This window comes from Bos mutus, chromosome 22 (genome assembly GCF_027580195.1).
Source record: "Bos mutus isolate GX-2022 chromosome 22, NWIPB_WYAK_1.1, whole genome shotgun sequence".
NCBI lineage: Eukaryota > Metazoa > Chordata > Mammalia > Artiodactyla > Bovidae > Bos > Bos mutus.
Window position 1 is genome coordinate 59874804 of NC_091638.1, and position 21489 is coordinate 59896292.

Sequence of the window (21489 nt, forward strand, 5' to 3'; positions counted from 1 at the left end):
GCTGTGGCCCATGGGCTTAGCAGCTTAGATGTGGGATCTTCCTAGCCCAGGAAGGTGGACTCTTTCCCACTGAGTCACCCGGGAAGCCCTCTCCAAGCTCTGAACCCCTATTTCCACTGGACTTTTGTGAACAAGTATCCCCCAGCCTTTCACACTGTCTATGTGAAGTCCTGAAATGCTGGAGCTGCAAACTTTGAAACAGCTATGTAAAAGGGGGCTTGCCTGGTAGCCCAGCTGGTAAAGAATCCGCCTGTAACGAAGGCGGATTAATCCTGCTTTAATCCCTGGGTCGGGAAGATCTGCTGGAGAAGGGATAGGCCACCCACTCCAGTATTCTTGGGCTTCCCTGGTGGCTCAGCTGATAAAGAGTCTGCCTGCAATGTAGGAGACGTGGTTTGATCCCTGGGTTGGGAAATCCCCTGGAGAAGGGAAAGGCTACCCACTCTAGTATTCTGGCCTGGAGAATTCCATGGGCAGAGGAGTCTGGTGGGCTACAGTCCATGGGGTCAGAGTCGGACACAGCTGAGCGACTTTTACTTGACTTCATATTAAAGGGGGCTTGGTATGCTTTCGGGTCCCCCACAACGTCCCTCGGACCCCAGCCTGGCTCTGGAATGAATTCTAGTCCAGGTACCAGCCATGTGCCAGCCCCTGGCTCCCTGCTTGGACATGGCCGCCTCCAGGACTGGCCTTGCCTGGGGCCTGTCGCTTGGCCAGCCCCGCTCCGTCAGAGGCCTGTGACCTGCCACCAGGCAGGGCTCACACCCCAGCTGTTGTGTAAGTTAGCTCGTAGGCCTTAAGCAGCCGGGGCCTCCCCACACACGGGCCGTGTGACTCTGGAGGACAGTGGCTCTTTTCAACACTGCTGTGGTGTCAACATGTTTGTGACCGAGGAGGGATGCAGGGGAGGTCACTGTGAGCAGGGGACACCTGTCCGTCCTGGGGGCAGAGGTCCTCTCCTGGGCTGCCAGTGAGGAGACCAGGGCTCCCAGGGCGAGCGCCGGAGCTGGTGCTGGGCCCAGGGGGATCTAGGCTCTGGTCCAGCTGCCCCCACCCCACCCCCACCCGCCCCGTGGACAGCTGCACCCAAGGGTGTTCAGACCGTCCCTGGCCTGCACCTGACCCTGAGGTTTTGTGTGTCCCCCAGGGAGGGTCTCTGGGGCCAGGCCTGCCCTTGTCGGCCTGGCCCCACCTCCTGGCAATGGTGCCACGTCCCCCCACCGCGCCCCAGCCATTATTTGTGTCTGACTGTGTGGGGTGTGTGTGTCTGTGTCCCAGCGCCTCTCTGTTCCTTTTTCTGCATGTTGTGTGGGTTTGTGTGTCCATCTGCGTGTACTGAGGGTGTGTGTCTGTCTGCGGGGGTGTCTGTGTCAGAGTGCCTCTCTGTGTTCCTTTTTCTGCCTGTTATCTGGGTGTGTATATCTGCGTGTACTGAGTGTGTGCGCGGTGTCCACGTGTGTGATTCTGGAGGGGGGACGCCCGGGCGCCTGTGTCGCTCCTGCATGCGTGTCTGTGCCGCGGGTGTGCGCGCGAGGTGTGTGCGCGCGTGGGTGTGGCGTGTCCTCCCGCAGCGCGGTTCGTTCGGGGCGCGCCAGTCCCCCGGGCGCCACCCCGGGGGCGCGGCCGGCGGGGAGGAGCGCACGGCGGGCTGGCCGGCCCGGCCGGCCGCACACGTGGGCCCGGCGCCGCCCCCCGCGGCCCACCCCCGGCCGCCCCCGCCGGGAGGGAGCCGGGATAAGTGGCGGCGCGGACGCCGCGCCCTGTCTCCGGAGCGGCGGCGCGCAGCTCTCGGTCCCGACCGCAGACGAGGACTCGGCGCTCGTGGCCCGGTAACTGCCTGCGTCCCCGCCCCGAGCCGTCCCTGTCCCCCGGGTGCGGCCGCCCCGCGTCCCGCGGTCCCCGCGTCCCCGCGCTCGGCGTGGGCTCCCGCGCCCCTGTGCGCGTGTGCACGAGCGCGCGCGTGTCTGCGTGTGCCCGGCGCGTGCGCCCCGCTCCCTGGCGGCGGCCCCGAACCAACTTGTCGCCGCCGTCAACTCCGTGTCCGCGTGTCCGTCCCCCGCGGGCAGCCCTGCCGGCGGGGTTGCGCTCCCGGCGCCGGCGGACGCGGGCAGGCGGCAAAGTTTTTTGGGGGAGCTTGGCTGACTTTTCTGGGGGACCCGCGCTCGTGCGTGTCCGGGGGTGGGGATCTGGGCGCGCGGAGCTGGTGCCCTGGCAGCTGGGGCAGCGGGAGCCGGCCTCCTGGGAACCCTTCTCCCAGCCGCAGGGGTTTGTTTAGGAAGAGTGATGGGGGGCTAGCGTTGGGTGGCTCCGCCCGCAGACGGCGGGGGAGGGGGCGGGGGGGGCAGCTCTGGGCTCCGCGCTCCTAAAGCCAGGCGGGATCTGGGGCAGGGCGCTGGCTGGGAAGCTGGGGGAGCGTGGGGGGCGCCCCCCGCCTAGATGAGGGGGCTGCCCGGGCTGGCCTGGCCCTGACGCCCGGGGCTGTGTGCTGGTGGCCCGCAGAAGCCCGGGGCTGTGTGCTGGTGGCCCGCAGAAGCCCGGGGCTGTGTGCTGGGGGACCGCAGAAGCCCGGACGTGATGCAGACAGGTTTGTGGCCACACCTTTAGAATTTCGGGCAGAAGGAATTAACCGGAGCGTCATCCACCCCGTGACCGCGCCCCTGTGAAACTTCCTTGGGGGTTTTAGCATGGATGGGTGTTTTGCAGCTGGGTCTTTATGCCCACAGAGCTATCATCGCCACTTGATTACAGCTAAAATAGTCTTTAAGATGAAGTTTCCTGAAATGATTTAAAATAAACACAGATGGGGAGGGGGGGAAGAAAGCTGTAATGAGGCAGTTAAAAGATAAAGTGAGCTTTTTTCTTAAGAACAAACGGGGTTTTCAGTTTTAAGAAATATATGTATCTGTAAAATTTTTGAAATGGAAGGGTTTTGTTTAAAAAAAAAAAACAAAACTGCTTTAAAAAAACGTTAGTGACTCTGAACAAGGTTTCCCTCCTGATGTCTCTGTTCTGCCATCGCTCTGACCTTGCACCATTCCGTTTCTTCCCCAGCACCTGAAGATCCTTTCAGAATGCCAGAGGAACGTCCCCCCAGGCTGACCCCGCAGAACGTTCCCTACCAGGACCTCCCTCACCTGGTCAACGCTGACGGGCAGCACCTCTTCTGCCGGTACTGGAGACCCTTGAGCGCGCCCAGGTCAGCCTGCCCCCCGGTGATGCTGAGGGTGGCCCCCAGCGGCGGCAGGGGGTCACGCCCCCTCCCCCTTCCTGTGCAGCTCCTGCGAGGCCACTCTCTCCATGACCTACTTCACAGGCCATTTTAACATTGAGCCCAGCAGGCTAACAGGCTTATGCTTCATCTTTTTTAAAATTAAGAAGCAGGAGTTCTATTTCAAATACGACAAGTAGGATGTGAGTTCTACCGTATGGTGGTTTTCACAGGACTTTATTTTTTTGTGCTGGAGTTGATTTCCTGTTGAGCAGACATGCCTTTAAAATCCAACCCAACAGTGACCGAAAACCACCTGATCAGATAAAATCAAAATGATGTGTATAAATAGTAACTTTTGTTCTCTGTCCGGTTTGACTGTGAGCCTCAGAGGGTATCATTCGTGTGTCAGAGAAGGAAGGGGGTCTGCCTGTCTCCTGACTTCTTGCCAGCTCAGTTACTTGGTACATTTCCCATCAGGGATTATGTCTTGCTGTTAGAAACAGGCGTTGGGAGGACGCACAGTGAGACAGCTGGTCTCCTGCCACTTCCCTCCACGCGCATGAACCGGGGAAAACCCTGCTTGTTTGTGTTGTTCAGGGAAGGAGACGATTTGGGGCCAGCTGGCCTGGCGACCAGTCAGCGCTCCTGCTCCGCGGACGTGTTACCTGCTGCAACAGGCCTCTGGTCCCCCGAGGCCCACGTGTGGTGTGGGCTGTGGTGTGGGCTGCAGGATTGTGTCTCCCTCGCGGGTTCAGTCGTTACCCAACCCGAGCACAGGTATAAAATTTCTCCTCCGGTTTCAGCAAGGTGTGTGTAGTCCAGGTAGCTGCACATTCAAGACGAGAAAAACAACAAGAGGGCAGAGACGCGGACTGTGAAGACCTGGTTTCGAATCACAGCTCCGGGGCAGCCGGATAAACGGCTGTTAGTGGGCGGTTAATAGTCCTAAGGTCTGGCGTTGTCTTTCTTACAGCTCTCTGGAGGAGAGCGCCGGAGGGGGCGCGGGTGGGTGTCAGACGGGGCGGGGGGGGGGGAGGTGACTTTAGCTTCTAGCCGCCCTGCGGTGCACGGCCCGTCTATTTGCTCAGTGTGCGCAAAGAAGACACGCTGCCCGTGCACTTGGTGATTCTGAGCCTCAGACTTTGGGGGCTTCCTTCGTGGGAGGGGGGCTGTCCTCACTGGAGGTCAGCGGGACAGAGCCCCCCGGCTTCCAACGGGACGGGGCCGCCCTCCCTTGAGCTGCGCTGGCCTCACAGTCTCCACCCCAGTGGCCTTGGGCCCACTTCCTTGCTTTTGCTCCAGTTAGAGACGGCACCCCGCCTCCGCCAGTTGTGTTTAAATCTCTTGGGGTCCGTGTTTATCTCCTGCTGGGAATGAGAATGGGGTGGGTGGGGGCCGCGCTGGGTTCCGGGCTTTGCCAGAGAGGCCCCCCACCCCCGCCCCTGCCGCCTGCGTCTCCAGCCTCTCACATGATGCGGGTTCGTGACCTCCCTTGGGGTCGGCGCCCCCGGGTGGAGGACCTCTAAAACCCATCCCCACCAGTCGTGACCCCTCGGGAGGTCCTGGAGGCCCCTGCGGTGACAGACGCTGCTGCATCCTGGGGTCCCCGAGGGATCAGGCCAGGCCGAGTGGGGGTGGGCCGGGGGCGCCTCAGGGCAGAGTCTGTGCCCGCCGGTGGGGCCGCATCTCTGCGCCTGGGCCCAGCCGCTCTGTCAGACTGACCGCCCTGCCCTCCTGCGGGTGGGCAACAAGCCTGCTGCTTCTGGAGCGGAGCCGCCCGCTGGGCTCAGCCCGCCCCTCCAGGGAGCGCCCTCCAGGGAGCGTCCTCCAGGGAGCACCCTCCAGGGAGCATCCTCCAGGGAGCGTCCTCCAGGGTCTTACCCCTGGGTAGCTCAGAGTCTTCTGTGCTCTGATTCTCGGGGAAAATACCACCAAATGTCCCTTCTCTCCGCTCCTTTTTAAAAATTTTGCCACAGAGGCCCTAGGGACCTCAGAAGCCCCTGCCTTACAGACGGCGCCTGATAGAGGGGTCTTAGTCACTGTGAGTCCGAGGCTGAAAGCCCGCTCTTGGTCGCGCCCAGGCGGGTTGGTGCTTGCCTGGTGGCAGAGCCTTATGGCGACGGCGGACACTGACCGTCCTTAGGATGCAGCAGAATGGGCTCCCACGAAGTGGGTCTCGGGCCTGCTCTGGCCTCAGGCCACATCTCTCAGATGTGATCTCAGTTTTATCTTCCAGTCAACCCGCGAGGCAGGTGCTGTCCTTGTGAACCCTTTTAAGAGCTGGTGCAGCTGGATTTTGTCCACATTCCTCTGGTTCCAGTGAGCAAAACAAGACTTCCGTCCAGGGACTGTCTTCCTGATACATTCTTGCATGTTTTTGTTAGGGTGAAGGTCGCTCCTTACCAAACGGAGCGATAGGATCTCTCATTGTGATCATGCTCAGCAGTGTCCCCGCGGACGGTGGCCCTCTGGGCTCCTCTGTCCATGGGCTTCTTCAGGCAGGAACACTGGAGGGGGTTGCCATTTCCTCCTCCAGGGGGTCTTCCCCACCCAGGGATCAAACCCGCGTCTCCTGCATCTGCAGGAGGATTCTTAACCACTGAGCCGCTTGGGAAGCCAACAGGGTCATTTTTCTTACTAATTGTTTGCTGGCAGTAGGTTAAAATGTGATCTGTTCTGAAACCCCAAACCTTCTTATGGCCTTGGGGACTGGCTGCCTTATCGAGACTTGGGACTTTGGAATTTTTAAAATCCTGGTTCTGCGGCAGGGTTTCCCTGATGGTGTTCTTGGGGTCATGGAACTGTCCGGGTGGGACGTGAGCTGCTCTGTCATGGCTCTCGTGCCCCGGGATGGTATTTCACGCCTTGGGATTCAGTTTACCTCTCAGTCCGCCTAAAGGGCAGCTTTGAATTACCTTCTGAAGTTACTCAGCCATCCTGGGCCCCCAGAACGGCTGACAGGTCAGCAGCGTCGGGGCCCCAGGGGTCTGACGAATGCAGCGTCCTGTTGGATGGCTTGGCTCCAAGGAAGTCCTCCCTTGGTTCCGCCAGATGAGGAGGGCTGCAGAGACGTGTGATCACACGGCTGCAGGCCTCCTGGGTGTTCAGGGCCTGGCATGGACGCGTCACGCCCGTCTGCCTGGGGCTGACCGGGCAGTCTGAAGCAGACCCTTGTGGGATAAAGGCCTGGGTGCCCTGCGTCTCCCCTCCGAGCAGGGGCTTCCTCATGCCCAGCCCGCGTTCCGTCTCTGGGGAGCCCCCCACCCCACCACCACGGAGCCGAGCAGGCTCTCTTCCTGTTGGTTCATTGTCACGATAGCTGGGGTCCCCGGGAGGCCGCTTCAAAGAGCGCCGTTCCTCTGCTGGCCGGGGACCTGGTGCAGACACCCGGGTGACTCCCCCTTGAAACAGTTCCAGATCCGGGTCCCCTGCAGGGACCCCGCAGCCTGGGACCCTGAGGCCCACCTCCTTTCCTGCCTCCTCTAGGGGGCTGGCCTCCCTCTGAAGGAGGTGACACGGCGTTCTTTCTGGAAGCTCCCTGTGGGCTCAGAGCCTTGGCCTCTGTTGGTGAGCCTGGAGTCCACAAGCCGAGGCCTCCACCTCCTCCCTCTCCGACGTGCCCTGCTCTGCCCTGGGTCATGCTGACCGCATCTCTATGAGGCCCTTGGCATCTGCCTTGGGAGTTGTGGCCAGAGCCGTCTCAGGACGCTTCCTCCCACCTATGCAAATTTACCTGAAGAAGAAGCAGCGCTTGCCGGGAGCTGGGATATATTTAAAGGCTGGAGAACACTCCTCCCTTCCTGCCGCCCTCGTACCGTCCTCCTATCAGCCACCAGCCCCTTGGGTCTGGCACCTGGGGCTCTGGAGATGGAGCTCCTCCCGGCCAGCCGGGTGCAGACCGTGGGGCGCGGAGCCTCCGCCATCCGGCCGGACCCACTGCCCTCTGAGACCCCGTTCCCCTGGATCGGCTCCTGTCTGTGTCCTCCCCCTGCCTCCGGTTTGCTCTCCGGGTTGTGTGCCCCCTGCGTAGGGTGTGGGCACCGTGCTCTGGGCGGCGCTCCCCAGGGTTCTGTGTGTCTCGGGGGGGTCTGCCTCCCTGGGGCCCCTGCTGTTCCCGGTCCCTCGCAGCCCTCCCCACTGAACTCATACCACCTGTGTGACTAGGCGTGACCACATCGCTGCCTTTGGTTGGCATGTCCCCAGGGCCAACCAAATCCCACCCCTTGTTCAGTCGCTCAGTGGTGTCTGACTCTGTGGACTGTTGCACGCCAAGCCTCCCTGTCCATCACCAACTCCTGGCATTTACTCAGACTCATGCCTATCGAGTCAGTGATTCCATCCAACCATCTCATCCTCTGTTGTCCCCTTCTCCTCCCGCTTTCAATCTTTCCCAGCGTCAGGGTCTTTTCTAATGAGTCAGCTCTTTGCATCAGGTGGCCAAAGTATTGGGGCTTCAGCTTCAGCATCCGTCTTTCCAGTGAATACTCAGGGCTGATTTCCCTTAGGATGGACTGGTTGGATCTCTGTGTAGTCAAGGGTGTCCTATCCCTTAGGTTCCACCCCTTACTCGTCCCTGAACGTGGCCCTAGGGGCCCAGTTCTGGGTGTGTCCCCTCTTCCCACTCAGCTGTGGTCACACTTCCGCCCAACAAGCCAGTCAGGAGTCGCTGGTTTACTGATGCCAGGGAGCTGGCACCAGGGTGGGGAGACAGTGGTGACGATCTCTGCGTCTGAGGAAGAGGGGGCGGTTACCATACAATGTGGGGGTACCTCGACCGGGGACGGGGCGGCTTCCTGGAGACTCAGTGGTCAAGAATCCGCCTGCGATGCCAGAGGCCTGAGTTCAGTCCCTCGGTCTGGAAGATCCCCTGGAGAAGGGAATGGCAACCCACTCCAGTATCTTTGCCTAGAGAATCCCACGGACAGAGGAGCCTGGCGGGCTGCAGTCCATGGAGTTGCAAAGAGTCAGACACGACTGAGCGACTAAACAACACTAACCGGGAGACGGAACAACGGCCGGGCATGGCGCGAATTAGAGAAAGGGCTGCACAGGGTAGACACGGCCCCTCGGCGGGAGGTTTGGTGAGCAGAGCACAGGCTCCCGTTCACCCTGCCAGCCAGCACCCTTGAGCGGTATTGCTCTGGTGAGAAGGATGTGCAGGGCCGGGAACCACGGGAAGCTGGAGACAGGGGAGAGGCCAGCCTCGGGATCCTGCCGGCTACGGGCAGGCTACGGGCTTGAGTTTGCGCCTTGGTGGGTGGGCAGCCATGGACCGGCTTCAGGCCCAAAAGTCTTGCAGTCGGGCTTGTGGCTTGAGCTCAGCTGGCAGGAGGTGTTTGTCCTGATGCAGGGTGCAGACAAAGGGGCTGAGTCAGCCCCTCGAGGTGCTGGGGACGGAGCTTGCTGGGTGGTGATGGAGGGTTCCCAGGGGTCTCCCTGGGTGCACAGGGAACGTGGGGTCCCCTGCATAGCACACCTTCAGCTCACTCCCCTCCAGGGACGCCGGGCCTGCTCTCTGATGGCGAGGACCTGTGGACCACCAGGCTGCGGGACCTCGCTGGAGCATTCCCGTAGGGAAGCAGGGCGCAGCGGGGCAGCCGGCAAACCTCCCCAGTGAAATACTGACACGGGGGGCGGTCAGTTTCCTGAAGGCAAGAGAGGAATCCTGTCTCCCTTTGTCTCCCCACCACAAGAATCAGAAAGGGCCTTAGACTTCTCTGAGTGGGCTCCTGATATCTCCACCTAAACACGGAGGCCGTGGTCCTTACTCTGTGTTATATGGCAGTGACATGATTTTTAATCCCATCACTGCCTTCCAGCCCTACCTCAGCTTTCTCCTGCCTATTTTAAGAATTTCCCGAAGTTCCTTTCTCGTGGATGGAGCCGCCGGTCCTCCTCCTGGTGTTTCCGCCTTTGTTGCAGCAAACTGCCTGATTTTTAAATAGGGCGTCTCTTCTGGGCTTTTTTTTTAAGACTCTTCGAATAGCAAAGATCTCTTTGATGGCGAGAGGAAAGGCCACTGCTGTTCTTGCAGTATTCTCGCAGTTGATTTTTCCAACAGCTTCGTTAAGGCATACTTTTTTCCAGTTGCTATAAGAATGTTCTGTGGATACAAGTCGGGCTTTGTTTTTCAGCGGAGTTGAAGACAAAAAAAATTGCAGAATAAGCCGCTCCCTGAAAGGCAGCCATTGTCCACCATTGTGCGTTGCTCAGCACCTTTTAGGTAGAGATGCCCATCCGGCCGCACTTTGTCCCCGAGTGCCAACCGAACGGCCCTTCTCCTGCCAACGGCCCTTCGTGTGTGACTCTGCAGCTGAGATTACAGCGTGACCCTTGTCCCACATTTAGGGTCAGCCAAGTCTTCCGCTGGGGGTGGCGCTTTCATTTCACACAGGCCTGCTCGCTGGGGTGGAGGTGGGGAGGCGGATTCAGTTCAGTTCAGTCGTTGAGTCCTGTCCGACTCTTTGCGACCCTATAGACCGCAGCACGCCAGGCTTCCCTGTCCATCACCAACTCCTGGAGCTTGCTCAAACTCATGTCCATTGAGTCAGTGATGCCATCCAACATCTCATCCTCTGTTGTCCCCTTCTCCTGCCTTCAGTCTTTCCCAGCATCAGGGTCTTTTCCAATGAGTCAGTTCTTCGCATCAGGTGGCCAAAGGATTGGTTTCAGCTTCAGCATCCGTCCTCCCAGTGAATATTCAGGACTGATTTCCTGTAGGATGGACTGGTTGGCTGCCTCACCTTCTGCAAAAAGGTTCAGAGGAGCCCTTACTGTGGAGTCGCCACTCTGTGAGCGTTGGGAAGGAAGAGGGCAGGAGGGTGGCCAGGACAGCAGAGCAGAAGGAAGGAGAAAGGGTTCGGGAACTGCATCCTCAGGGGGCGTCAGGGTGAAGGGGAATTGGACCTTCCTTTCCTTGAGCAGAGTCCTTAGAAGGCTCCACGGGCAGGATGGACAGAGAGAAGGGACCCCCTGCACCCTTCAGGGCTCTCGTATCTGGGGTCGTGGGGTGCGGCCCCTGGAAAGCGGGTCTCGGGGGGCTGACCAGAGGAGGGCCTGGGTCTCTGAGCTCTGGGAGTGCTTCTCAGCCCTGCTCTCGGGCCCCTGGTGCACACGCGTGTCCCTGGCGCTGAGATCCGGGCCGCCCTCGGCGGGAGCTCAGAACCATCTGTCCCCCTGGGGGCCCGGGTGTCTGAGCGTGTGGCTGGCGGGGCTGAGCACGAGGGGATCCTCAGCGGCGGCAGCTCTCCCCAGCCGTCGGGGCTTCTTGGGGGTGGTGGAGGCTCTAGGGGGTGGGTTTTGTGGACCTCAGAGTGCCGAGGGACGTGAACGTCCCCCCTTACTCGGAAAGCACGGCGGGTCACCCACTCCCCAGCCCCTCAGGGTGGGGGCAGCCCGGGACCCCAAGGCTCAGTGCCAGCTGCATCACCTGCAGTGGGAGGATGGCATCGGAGGGTGAGCACGGGCCCTGGGGGCTGGCATGGGGCCACAGGGGCATCCCCAGGGCTGGCATCCTTCGGCCCCGCGCCGTCCCGCTGTGGGTTTAGACCGCTGGGTGGCTTTCCCAGGAGGCGTTCAAGCAGACCTCCCGCCCGGGGCCAGGCTCTCAGAGGCCCTTGCTGCTCTGCGCTTCCCCCAGATGCCCGCCCCCATGTCTCTGTCTGGGCAGTCCTGTTTTCAGTGGTGTGAAGCGTGCGGGTGCCTCTGCGGAGACCAGGGAGGCCGAGGACCAGGGCAGCCCAACCTCAGGGAGATGTAGGAGACCGACGTAGGACCCAGGGGCGCTGTGGGGCCCGGGGAGCCCAGGAGGCCTCGAGAAACAGAGCAGCAGAGGATGTGGGCTGGGAGGGCTCCACGTGGAGTGGGGAGGAGGGAAGATGGGATGGAGGGGGAGGACCCCGAGCAGGGAGCCGGGGGCTCGGGTCAGGCCGGCCTGGTCTGAGCAGGGCGGTTTGCCCCGGGCTGTCCGTGTGGCCAGAGGAGAGAAGAGGGGGCCCTACTTGGGAAACACAGCCTTTAGGTGCTCTAGGCACTTCGCTATGTTCATGCTGTTCAGTCCGTCGTGCCGAGACATCTTTCAGGGGAGACTGGTGTCTTGGGGCCGCACGGCAGGATGGTGCCGTGGACAGTAGTAGACCTTGGCAATGGGAGACCAAATGGCAGGCCTTGGATGCAGACCCAGAACCAGCATGAGTCACACGTTGGGGTGGGGCTGGAGGCTGTCCCTGGACCCGAGAGCCAGTCTTCTCGTGGTTAAACAGGGGCCCCTTTCCCCTGGGTGGTCGTAGAGTCAGACGCTGGGCGTCCGTGGGGTCAGTGCCTTGCACCGGTTACGAGATGTGAGCGTGTGGGTCGTCTTGGGCTCCCCCACCGCCCACCCGGTGGGTTCTGGGACCACCGTGGGCTCGTCTGTCATCCACCACAGTCACTCCACCCTCCCCGCCAGCATCAGTCACAGGCACCCCGCGTGCGAGTGATGACCTTCCTGACGTCCGTCTTGACCTCCCTCCCCTGACGCAGGCACCTCCGGGCTAGTTACTTAGCAGTTAGAGCCATTTCTGTGAGATTTCAGACACCGCGAAACCATCCATCCTACGGGTGCTCGCTTTACAGAGTCGTGGGGAAGCTGTTGCTGGTGCAGTTCTTTCTGAGATAACACGCAATTAGCAAACTCGATGCTTCGTTAATGTCACGTGAAAACCTCTGTGCCCGTGTTGGAGGTGTGACCCTTGACCCGCTGGAGGACCGAGAGACCCTTAGGGAGGGGGCCTGGGGGTCAGCGCACCCAGACCCACCGGCTCTCAGCCCCGTCTGCAGCGGCCTCAGCGCTTGGTGTCTGTTTTCTTCCCGGGCCCTGATGGCGTGCTCGGGTGTGTGGAGGTGCTGGCGCTTGGGCTGGGCTTATGCTGTGAGGGCTGCCCCGGCCCTTGGCGCGTCTGCAGGGGCAGCGTGTCAGGAGGTCTCTGGTTGGCAGCCTGTGCTGGGCCCCGTGGGTGTCTCTGTGCATCTCTGGTCAGCTGCTCCCCCCACAGGGCAGGCAGCCGGCCGGGGCCTGCTGGCCTCGAGTGTTTGCCCCTGGCAGGCTGTTGGTCTGTCCTTCCCCCCACGTCCCCTGGGGCATCAGGGTGGCAGCGTTTCAAGGGCAATGAGAGAGCAACAACACGCTTTCCAAGTCTCTGCTTGGGTCAAGTTTGCAAGTGTTCCACGGGCAGAGTGAGTCAGCCCACAGGCGGTGGATGCCCTTCCACAGAGCAAGGTTGGGGGAGGATGTTTCGTGGCTATTTTTGACTCCGTCGCTGGGAAGGGACTTTTGTGCTGAGAGCTGGGACACCAGGGTTGGAATTTTGTTTCTGCCTCTGAGTGCCTCTAGATAAGATGCCATCAGGTAGACTTTCCAGCAGGTTCCCAGAGCTTGCGATTTTATATAACTCTGGGCCAGTTTGCATCTCACGCTGGCGACACAACCTGTGAGCTTCTCCAGGGCAGAGCTCAAGCTTCATATTATCCTGTCTTCCTCAGCTCTCACCCCTGGTAGAGTTTCATGTCTAGCACAAACCAAGAGATCCGAACATGTTTGTTGAATGAATGAGTGAAGTTCCTGTGTTTATAGGGTAAGACAGTTGGGCGGGATGATTCTCAAAAGCCCCTGCCGGCACGGTTTTCTAGGAAAGGAGCAGCATTTCCACCGAGTGTAGACCAGAGGGGCTTACTCTGTGCCGAAATCAGGGCACCTGCAATTCGGGAGCAGCAGTGAAGGGAGTGAAGGGAGTTAGTAACAGCTAAGAAGAGAATGTTCCCTACAGGCAGGCAGTCCCCTGGACTGCCAGGTGGCTGGGTTTTAACCATTTTAACTTTGAAGTAAAATTTGAAGACACACCTGTGAGTGGGGCCTGCAGGACAGCAGAGAGTGTTTTCTGTGTCAGCTCAGAAGTCAGCACGGGCGCCAGAATCTGGGGTGGGGTCAGCTTCCTCTTCACGTGCGGACGATGCAGCAGGTGGTACCTGAGCTGCAGGTGTGAACTCAGCACCAGGGTAGAAAGCGATGGGGGCCTCCAAGCGCCTGAAGACTTGGGGTCCGCTCAACCGCAGAGCCCCGATCGCGTGAACTCTTTCTGAGTGTCTCGTGCCGGGCCTCATTCTGGTGTGGAGACCCCGAGCTGATTCAGCAGCCCCTCTGCCTTGGAAGACCGCTCCCCTCGTGTGTCAGGGAGACAGCGCCAAGCACCGTGGCAGTTTGCTTGTGAGGGTCATGCTTTCTGGGTAGGTGGTAGGGGTGTTCAGGGAAAACTTTAGGTGACTTTAAACTGACCCTTGAAGGTGTTGAAGGGGACTGGAGGAGCCACTTCCACAGGAGCATGGAGGCACGCTCTGAAAACAACAAAGTCTTTTTCGGCCTGACGTCTGCGGTGCATGGCGGGAGATGCGTTTGGAATGGCTGGTCTGGGAGCTGGAATTTGAACGGCCGTTGTGTTAGTCTGCCACGATGGGCCACAGACCCGCTGGCTTAAACAGCAGAAGGCTCCTTTGCCCGGTCCTGAGGAGCCGGCGGGTTGGCGTCTGGTGAGAGCGGCTTCTGGCTCGTAGGTGCTGTCCTCGTGTGTGTGGTGGCCTCTCTGCTGTCTCCCGCCGACGGGGTAGATGCTGGACGACTGGATGAGCGTCCTGACTTTTCACGCTTGTGCTTCTCTGGTTTCATGGCAGACGCCCCAGCCCGTCTGCAGTGGCCGTGGGCTCGGCCCTCGCCTTGGTGTCCTGTGTGTTAAGGCCACCTGCTGTCAGCACACCGCGCTGGCCGACCGGCCGAGGCAGGTTCAGACGTGAGAGCGGGCGGTGCCGGGGGTAGAGTCTTCCTGTGCCCTGCAGGCCCAGCAGTGGCCTGGTCTGTTATTAAAAGACTTAAAATAAGCGTCTTTTCAACAAACGGTGCTGGGACAGTTGGATGCGTGTGTGTGCGCTCAGTCGCTCAGTTGTGTCCGACTCTTTGCGACCCCGTGGACTGTAGCTGCCAGGCTCCTCTGTCCAAGGGATTCTCCAGGCAAGAACACTGGAGTGGGTTGCCATTTCCTCCTCCAGGGGATCGTCGCCACCCAGGGATTGAACCCGAGTCTCTTATGCCTCCTGCATCAGCAGGTGGGTTCTTCACCACTGGCGCCCCATGGGAGGCCCTGGAACAGTTGGGTGTCTACATACAAGAGGAGGAAGTTGGGCCTCTTGCTCACACCGTGTACAAAAGTCAACTAGAGGACCTAAATGTAAAAGCTGCAACTATAAAACTCTTAGAAGAAAACACAGGCGTAAATCTTCACGACCTTGGCTTTGACCATGGTTTCTTAGATATGACCCCAAAAGGACGAGCAACAACAACAAAAAAATGACATGGTGGACTTCATCAGAAGGAAAAACTTTTGTGCTTTAAAGTACGCTTGGAAGAAAACGAAAAGACAGTTCACAGAATGGGAGAAAATACGTGCAAAACATCTGTGCGATAAGGGAATTGTATCTGAGATATGAAAAGAATGCTTGTGATTCAATGATAGGAAGATAGCCTCCCTGAAAAAAATGGGCAAGGGATTGAATACCGTTTCCCCAAACAGGTATACTCATGGCAGTGAGCACATGAAAAGATGCTCAGCGTTAGTTGTCGTCGGGGAGATGATGACGGATCAAAGCCAGGATGAGGCAGCACTTCCCCGCCACTCGGCTGGCTGTGTGATAGGGACAGGCGACGAGACGGTGGGCATGTGGAGTCTGGAGCCTCGTGGCCTGCTGAGGGAGGTTAAGATGGTGGAGCCGCTTTGGAAACGGGCTGACAGTCACTCAGAGGTTAAACCCTGTTACGTTATGACCCTGCGGTTCCATCCCAAGGTATGTATCCAAAGCAACTGGGGACTAACAGGTCATATATTTAAAATAGAGAAACAGGGACCTGTGTTGTGGCATAAGGAGCCACAGTCATCGTCTTCTAACCGCCCATCGGGGAAAAGAGCCTGAACGAGAATATGCATCGCTGAACCACTTTGCTGTATACCCGGAACACTGTAAATGAATTATACTCCAGGTTTTAAAACACTGAAAACGTGTCCACACACCTGTACACCAATACTCGTGACAACCTTATTCCTAAAAAATCGTCAAGATGTGGGAACCAGCCGGATGTCCATCACTGGTGAACGGATAAATAAAGCGTGGCGTGTCCAAACAGAGGAATGTCGGGCCATAGAAAGGGAGGAAATGCTGGCACATTGATGAACCTGAGACAGTTACGCTGAGAGAAGCGAGTCACGAAAGGTGACGTGTTGATATGATCCCATTTTCATGAGGTGTCCAGCCGAGGCCCGTCTTTGGAGAAAGAAGGCGTATTCATGGTTGCCGTGCGCAGGGGTGGAGGTTGGGGCACCTGAGGGTGACAGCTAGGAGTAGGGGTTTCTTTTCAGGGTGATGGAAATGCTCTAAAATCGATTACAAGGTGGGTTATACTACTCTGTAAATAAGTGAAAAACCACTGAATTGTACACTTTAACAGAGCAGATTATATAATCTGTGAATTACATCCCATGAAAGCTCTTACCAAAAAAACACAAATACCTAAGAAGATAAGAGGTGTTCGGCAAACATTTTTAACAACGTTTACCAAAAAAACCTAATGACACAGAGTCACTTAGGATATGACGGTACAAGGGGAAACCAGAGTATAAAACGGTGATCTCAGTCGTGTTAAAAAGACAGTCACGGAAAAGAGATCACAAACACACCTGTAAAAACGGAATGCGTGTCCTCAAGCCTCGCGCCGTCTTCGGAAAGCCCCCGCTCAAGTCTGACACCTCGCTGGACTCCTCCTGGGCTTCGCCTCCACGAGTCTCGCACCATCACACGGGGCTGATGTCACGCTTGCTGTTTCCCTGACGTGGAAACGGGCCCCAGAGAGTCGCGTGCTAATGAACACAGAGCCAGGATCTGAACTCGCGTCTCTTTGCTCTAAAGGCACTGCTCTCTCCAGCGCCCAGCTCTGCCTTGTAAACACATACGGAGCCATCTGTAGTGCCCGGCTGTGTGCCCAGATGCCCTGTAACCCCCCGACAGATGGGAAGACTGAGGCTCGGCAAGGGGTCCGACCAGGGGCCTGGGTGGAGCGACAGGAGTGGAGAGAGCCCACGGTGCCCGGCCCTTCCCCTCCCCCCGCGTCCTCTGACGACGCTCGCCTGGCTGGAGCTGCCTAGCAGGGTCTTAGCAGAGCTCCGAGGCCCGAGCTCTGTCCCCACAGAGTGGTGAGCCTGTCCCCTGAGCTCATCTCTGTGGTCCTCTTCCCTCTCCTGCATTCTCAATAAATTCCTGATTGTTTATCGCCATCCGCTTGGCATTTCACCACCCAGAAGGACTTGGAGCCATCTGCAGACTTGGAAAGTTCATGCTGTTCTCCTTCCAGGAAAAAAAAAAAAAAAAAGACTGTTACATAAGATGGGGCCAAGCACATTCTTACAGGAAGGTTGGGAGCCACTTGTGAGACTGCAGGCCCCCTGCTCTCTCCGCCCGCCGTTGCATCATCCAGGTGTAAAGTCACTCGCTGCTGTCAGACCGTGCTTCCTTGCAGAGGCGTCAAGAAGGATCCGAGTGTCTCCCCGACGTCCACGAACAGCTTCAGACACCCTTCGGGTCTGAGGAGAGGCTCCTCCTGGAGAACACGCAGGCCGTGCTCTCGGGCTGTGTGCTGGTCACGTGTTCTCAGCAGGGAGGGGTCGTCTCCGGGGCAGGCGTCCCCATGGACCCTCCCCACCTCCCCTCAGTGTCTCTCCAGCTGCAGCCATCTCTCCTTTAGCCTCCAGGCTCTCCCCTGCTCGCTCAGCTTGTGTCATTGACTTTTGTTGTCATAAATAAAATGTGCTGTTTTTGCGTGAGCATGTTCATGGTAAGACATTGAGAAATGAAGGGAAAGTAAGGGGCTTGGACGATTGATTCCCCATACCCGCTGGACAGTCCTTGGTAACACTCACGGACTCTGAGGAATTGGAAACCGCCATGCAGATAGATGGTCAGTCCCTGGCTCTGCAAATGGAGGGACAGAGGAGCTGGGACCGTTCGCTCCCTCGCAGGGACGGGGTGGCTGGGGCAGGACCCGTAGGTCTGAGCCGAGTGAGAGGCAAAGGCCCACCTGCAAGGAGCCAGGCGGGCGAGGCAGTGAGGGGCGGGTGACCGGTGGCACAGGGTGCTGGCTGCCCTGCCAGCGCGGCTCTGAGCCAAGGTGACCTTGGCCTGGTCTGGGCAGAAGTCTGCTGTCTGGGGAGGAGGCGGCATCCACCCGCCTGCCGGCCACACCCTCCTGCTCTCGGCCACTCCCCTGGCAATGGGGCTTTCTTTTATAAAAACACCTTATGTGTGTTTGGCTACACAGGTTTTTCTCTAGTCGCAGAGGCCGCTCCGTGGCTGTGGTGCCCAGGCTTCTCTGTGAAGAGCCTTCTCTTGTCGCTGACCACCAGCTCCAGAGCATGTGGGCCCGTAGTTGGGTGCACGGGCTTAGTTGCTCCATCGCATGCAGCGTCTTCCTGGGTCGGGGATCAGACCCCTGACTCCGCACTGGCAGGCGGGTTCTTTACCGCTGAGCCGCCAGGGAGGCCCACGCTGGGGCTTTCTGCCTCCTCATCCCCCCAGGACCACTTGGAGGTTGGCCTCCTAACTGACCACCTCTTACAGGGGTCACCTCTGTCTGCAGCCTCGCTCCTCTGGGTGGTCTTCAGACGTCCGGCGGTGAGAGCGGGGGCCCAGTGCCCACCCCCACCCGTCGGGGGAAGGACCCCGGGGAGCCGCATTCCAGTTCCGTGCAGGCCGCCTGTGTGGGGCCGGCCGCAATGTCCGACCTGAGAGTCTGCCTTCGCTGTTCTCTTGGACTAGACCTTCTTTTTTATTGAACGTCCATTTTGGGCGGGAAGTTTATTCTAACTCTGGGGCTGGAAAGCCAGCCTGAGATGCCCTCAGCAGAAGGGGAGCTCGGGGCACAGGAACACACCCAGCTGCGTCTCAGCTCCAGCTTCTCTCGGAGCCGGCTCGTGCTGGAGCGCTGTTTCAGACAGGCCGGCACCTCGCCGGGGCCTCCCTACCCACCCGGAGGACGCGGTGGGGGCATTAGGCGATCCTGACGACCCAGTGCCCGTCACTTGGTGCCGGGCCTCCAGCGTTGGGCCCGGGCGCCCGTCTGCGTGGGAGCCTGTGAGACGGGAGTGCCCGCCCTGTGACACGCCGCACCGCGTGGTGAGTGCTGAGGTTTCTCCTGTCCCTTCCAGAGACCGCTGGTCTGGCTTCTGCGCTGTGCACACGCCTGCGATCACAAGGCCTCCCCCGCCCGCCCCCCGACGAGAGCCCGCCGCCGCTCTGTTCTTGTGGGACGGGACACTGTGGCCCTGTGCCCACGGCGTCCCTGCTGCTGTGTGTCCAGCTGAGACCCTGGGAGTGGGGGAGGCCAGAGCGCTCCCTGGCGCCTTCCTGGGGCCTCCGGCGGGCGGCGACGCGCTGCTGGGAACCAGAGCCCACGCGGGTCCTTCTCTGTGCAGAGAGGAGGAGACCTGGGCCTTGGACGGAGCCCGGAGCTCTCCCGAGAGAAGCCAGTCCGCCACCCCAACCCCTGGCCTCGGTTCTCCTCATCACAGTCCCTGGTGCAGCTGTGATACTCGCCATTCACGGACCATCCTGAACGTCAGGCCGTGTGCTTCTGCGGGCAGGCCGTTAGTGATTTCCCTGAGGGCTGGTTCCAAACATTGATCCGGACGCCAGCCGCCTGAGGAGCCCTTCGGCGTGAGGACCTTTTCAGGGCAGCAGGCGGGTGGTGGCTGCAAGGAGATGCTGCTGAAGACATCGCGCTCTTGGTGTCAATGAAGTGCTGTGTCCTCCTGGAGGCTGATGGTACAGACTGCTTTGCCATGGAGCATAAACCACTCCCCGAGGCCACACCCCGAAAGTGTAGGAAAGTCTTTTCGGGAAGGAGCTGTCTGATGTTGGAGGAGTGGTAATTTCCACATGCATTTCCAGCTTGGTTTATGGGAGGCAGGTATGCGCCTCTTATCCCTGGAGTTCTTGTGTGTTCTTCGCGTCCAGCAGATCCTGGGGGCCTGGTCGAGCTTGGCCTGGGCTTCCAGACCACTCTGCTCGTCACATTTTGAGCATGAGGACTGACAGCGGTTCAGTGCCTCTGGCGGCCTGCATCTGGTGCTGTTTGCATTTTGGGTCTTCCCTGGTGGCTCAGACGGTAAAGCGTCTGCCAGCAACACGGGAGACCCGGGTTCAGTCCCTGGGTTGGGAAGATCCCCTGGAGATGGAAATAGCAACCCACTCCAGTACTCTTGCCTGGAAAATCCCATGGACGGAGGAGCCTGGTGGGCTACAGTCCATGAGATCGCAAAGAGTCAGAAGCAACTGAGCGACTTTACTTTCTTTCTTTGCATTTTATTGGCAGCAAGGAGGCAGGTACTCGAGTTAGTGACATCCTGTCCGACAAACTCTTTCTCTAAAAAGCATATATTTGTCTGGCTGCCACACCCCGGCTCTTTGCTGCGTCGGGCGGTCTTCTCTCTAGCTGTGGCATTTGGGCTTAGTCGCTCCACCACATGTGGGATGTTAGGTCCCCAGCCAGGGATCGAACCCGCGTCCCTGCAGTGGAAGGCAGGCTCAAGCGCTGGGCCACCGGGGAAGTGCCCTGACAGACTCCTTCCGTTGCTGCTGCTGCTGCTTCCCAGTTTTGCTGAGATGTCGATGTGCAACGCTGTATGAGCTTAATAAGCTGTGCAGCTTAACGAAATCACATGGACTCTAAATGAGTATCACAGGAGCTTGTATCTCATACAGATAAAAAAGAAGGGGGGCGGACTTTTTTCCCCTTCTGATGAGAGCTCGTAGGATCTGCGCTCTTCACAGCTTTCCTGTCCAGCGTCCAGCAGTCAGTGGTCACTATACGCCATGCTGGACATCGCATCCCAGGACTTGACTTATGACCGGAAGTGCATTAATACCTCTCGACCTTCTTCCAGTGTCCCTCCTCCCACCCCCATCCTTGGTAGCCACAAATCTGGTGCCCTGTTTTAAAAGTGTCTCTTGCTTTGCTCCCCCTTTCTTTTTAGATTCCACATCCGAGTAATGCCGCGGTGTTGCTTTTTTTCTCTCTGACTTACTTCACTCCGCGTAATGCCCTCAGGGTCCATCTGTGTTGTGGCAAACGGTAGGATCTCCTCACCTCTTGTGGCTGAGTTCTCGTCCGCTGCGGGTGCGCACCGCGTCTTGATCTGTTTACCTGTTGGTGGACACTTCGGTTGCTCCTGTAAGGTGGTGACTGTGAACAGTGGTGCTGTGAACAGGGGGGCGGTGCGGCTATCTCGTGCATATAGCCTTTTCATTTCCTTTGGATACATTCTCAGAAGTGAAAGTGCTGGATCCTGCGGCAGCTTTATTCTTAACCTTTTTAGGACCCTCCCTACTGTTCTCCACAGTGGCTGCAGCAACCGACATTCCCAGCAGCTGTGCAGAAAGGTTCCCTCTCCCCACGCCCTCGCCAGCGTCTGCTGTTTGTGGACTCTCTGGTGGTCACGCTGCGTGAGGTGGCACCTCATGGTGGTTTTCACGTGCGTTTCCCTGATGGCTACTGGCGTTGGCCATCTCTTCACGTGCTTGTTGCCCATTCGTGTGTCTTCTTTGGAGAATCCTGACCCCATCCTCAACCTGTGTCTAGAGGGCCTGGGGCTGCAGGAAGCAGTTCCCCGTTGGGTGGGGGTGGGCACAGCATCTCTTGGCCCCCCCGCCCTGCCCGTCCTCTCCACGGCGCTTCACGCAGCCTGGCACGTATTCACGTACTGATTATTCTGGCTCCGGCCGGGGACGCGGAGCTCCACCAGGGTAGGGACTTTGTCTAATTCAGATGCGTCCTCAGAGCCTGAGCCAGACCCCGAGCTCAGTCAGCCTCTGTCACTGACGGAAGCAGTGGCTGAGAAAGGGGTGAGCTCCGGGCTGGGGCAGGCGGCCCTGCAGCAGGCGTGCACCACGCCGTGCGACCCGTGGGGCCAGAGCCGCCTCCCAGGAGAAGTGCGTCTGTGTCTCTGCGTGTAGACGGATGATGGATGGATGGATACATAGATGCGTGCATGCGTGCTCAGTCCTGTCTGACTCTTTGCGACCCCACGGACTGTAGCCCACAGGCTCCTCTGTCCATGGACTCTCCAGGCAAGAATACTGGTGTGGGTTGCCATGCCCTCTTGCAGGAGATCTTCCCAACCCCGGGATGGAACCTGAGCCTTCAGCAGGCGGAT

General features: G+C 59.0%; 1 protein-coding gene across 3 annotated transcripts in view; it reads left to right on the forward strand.

Moving 5' to 3' along the window:
• Nucleotides 1-1630: 1630 nt before the first annotated feature.
• The window catches only part of MGLL (monoglyceride lipase), an 86735-nt gene continuing 66876 nt past the window's right edge, over nucleotides 1631-21489 (forward strand). The window contains exons 1-3 of one of the 3 annotated variants that reach the window (XM_070360294.1): nucleotides 1631-1829; nucleotides 3052-3196; nucleotides 3809-3988. In XM_070360294.1, the coding sequence (XP_070216395.1) occupies nucleotides 3072-3196; nucleotides 3809-3988 (305 nt within the window). In that variant the 5' untranslated portion in view covers nucleotides 1631-1829; nucleotides 3052-3071. Of the gene's footprint in view, nucleotides 1830-2368; nucleotides 2585-3051; nucleotides 3197-3808; nucleotides 3989-21489 lie in introns of those variants that run through there. The other 2 variants (XM_070360293.1, XM_070360295.1) reach the window with 2 other exon arrangements.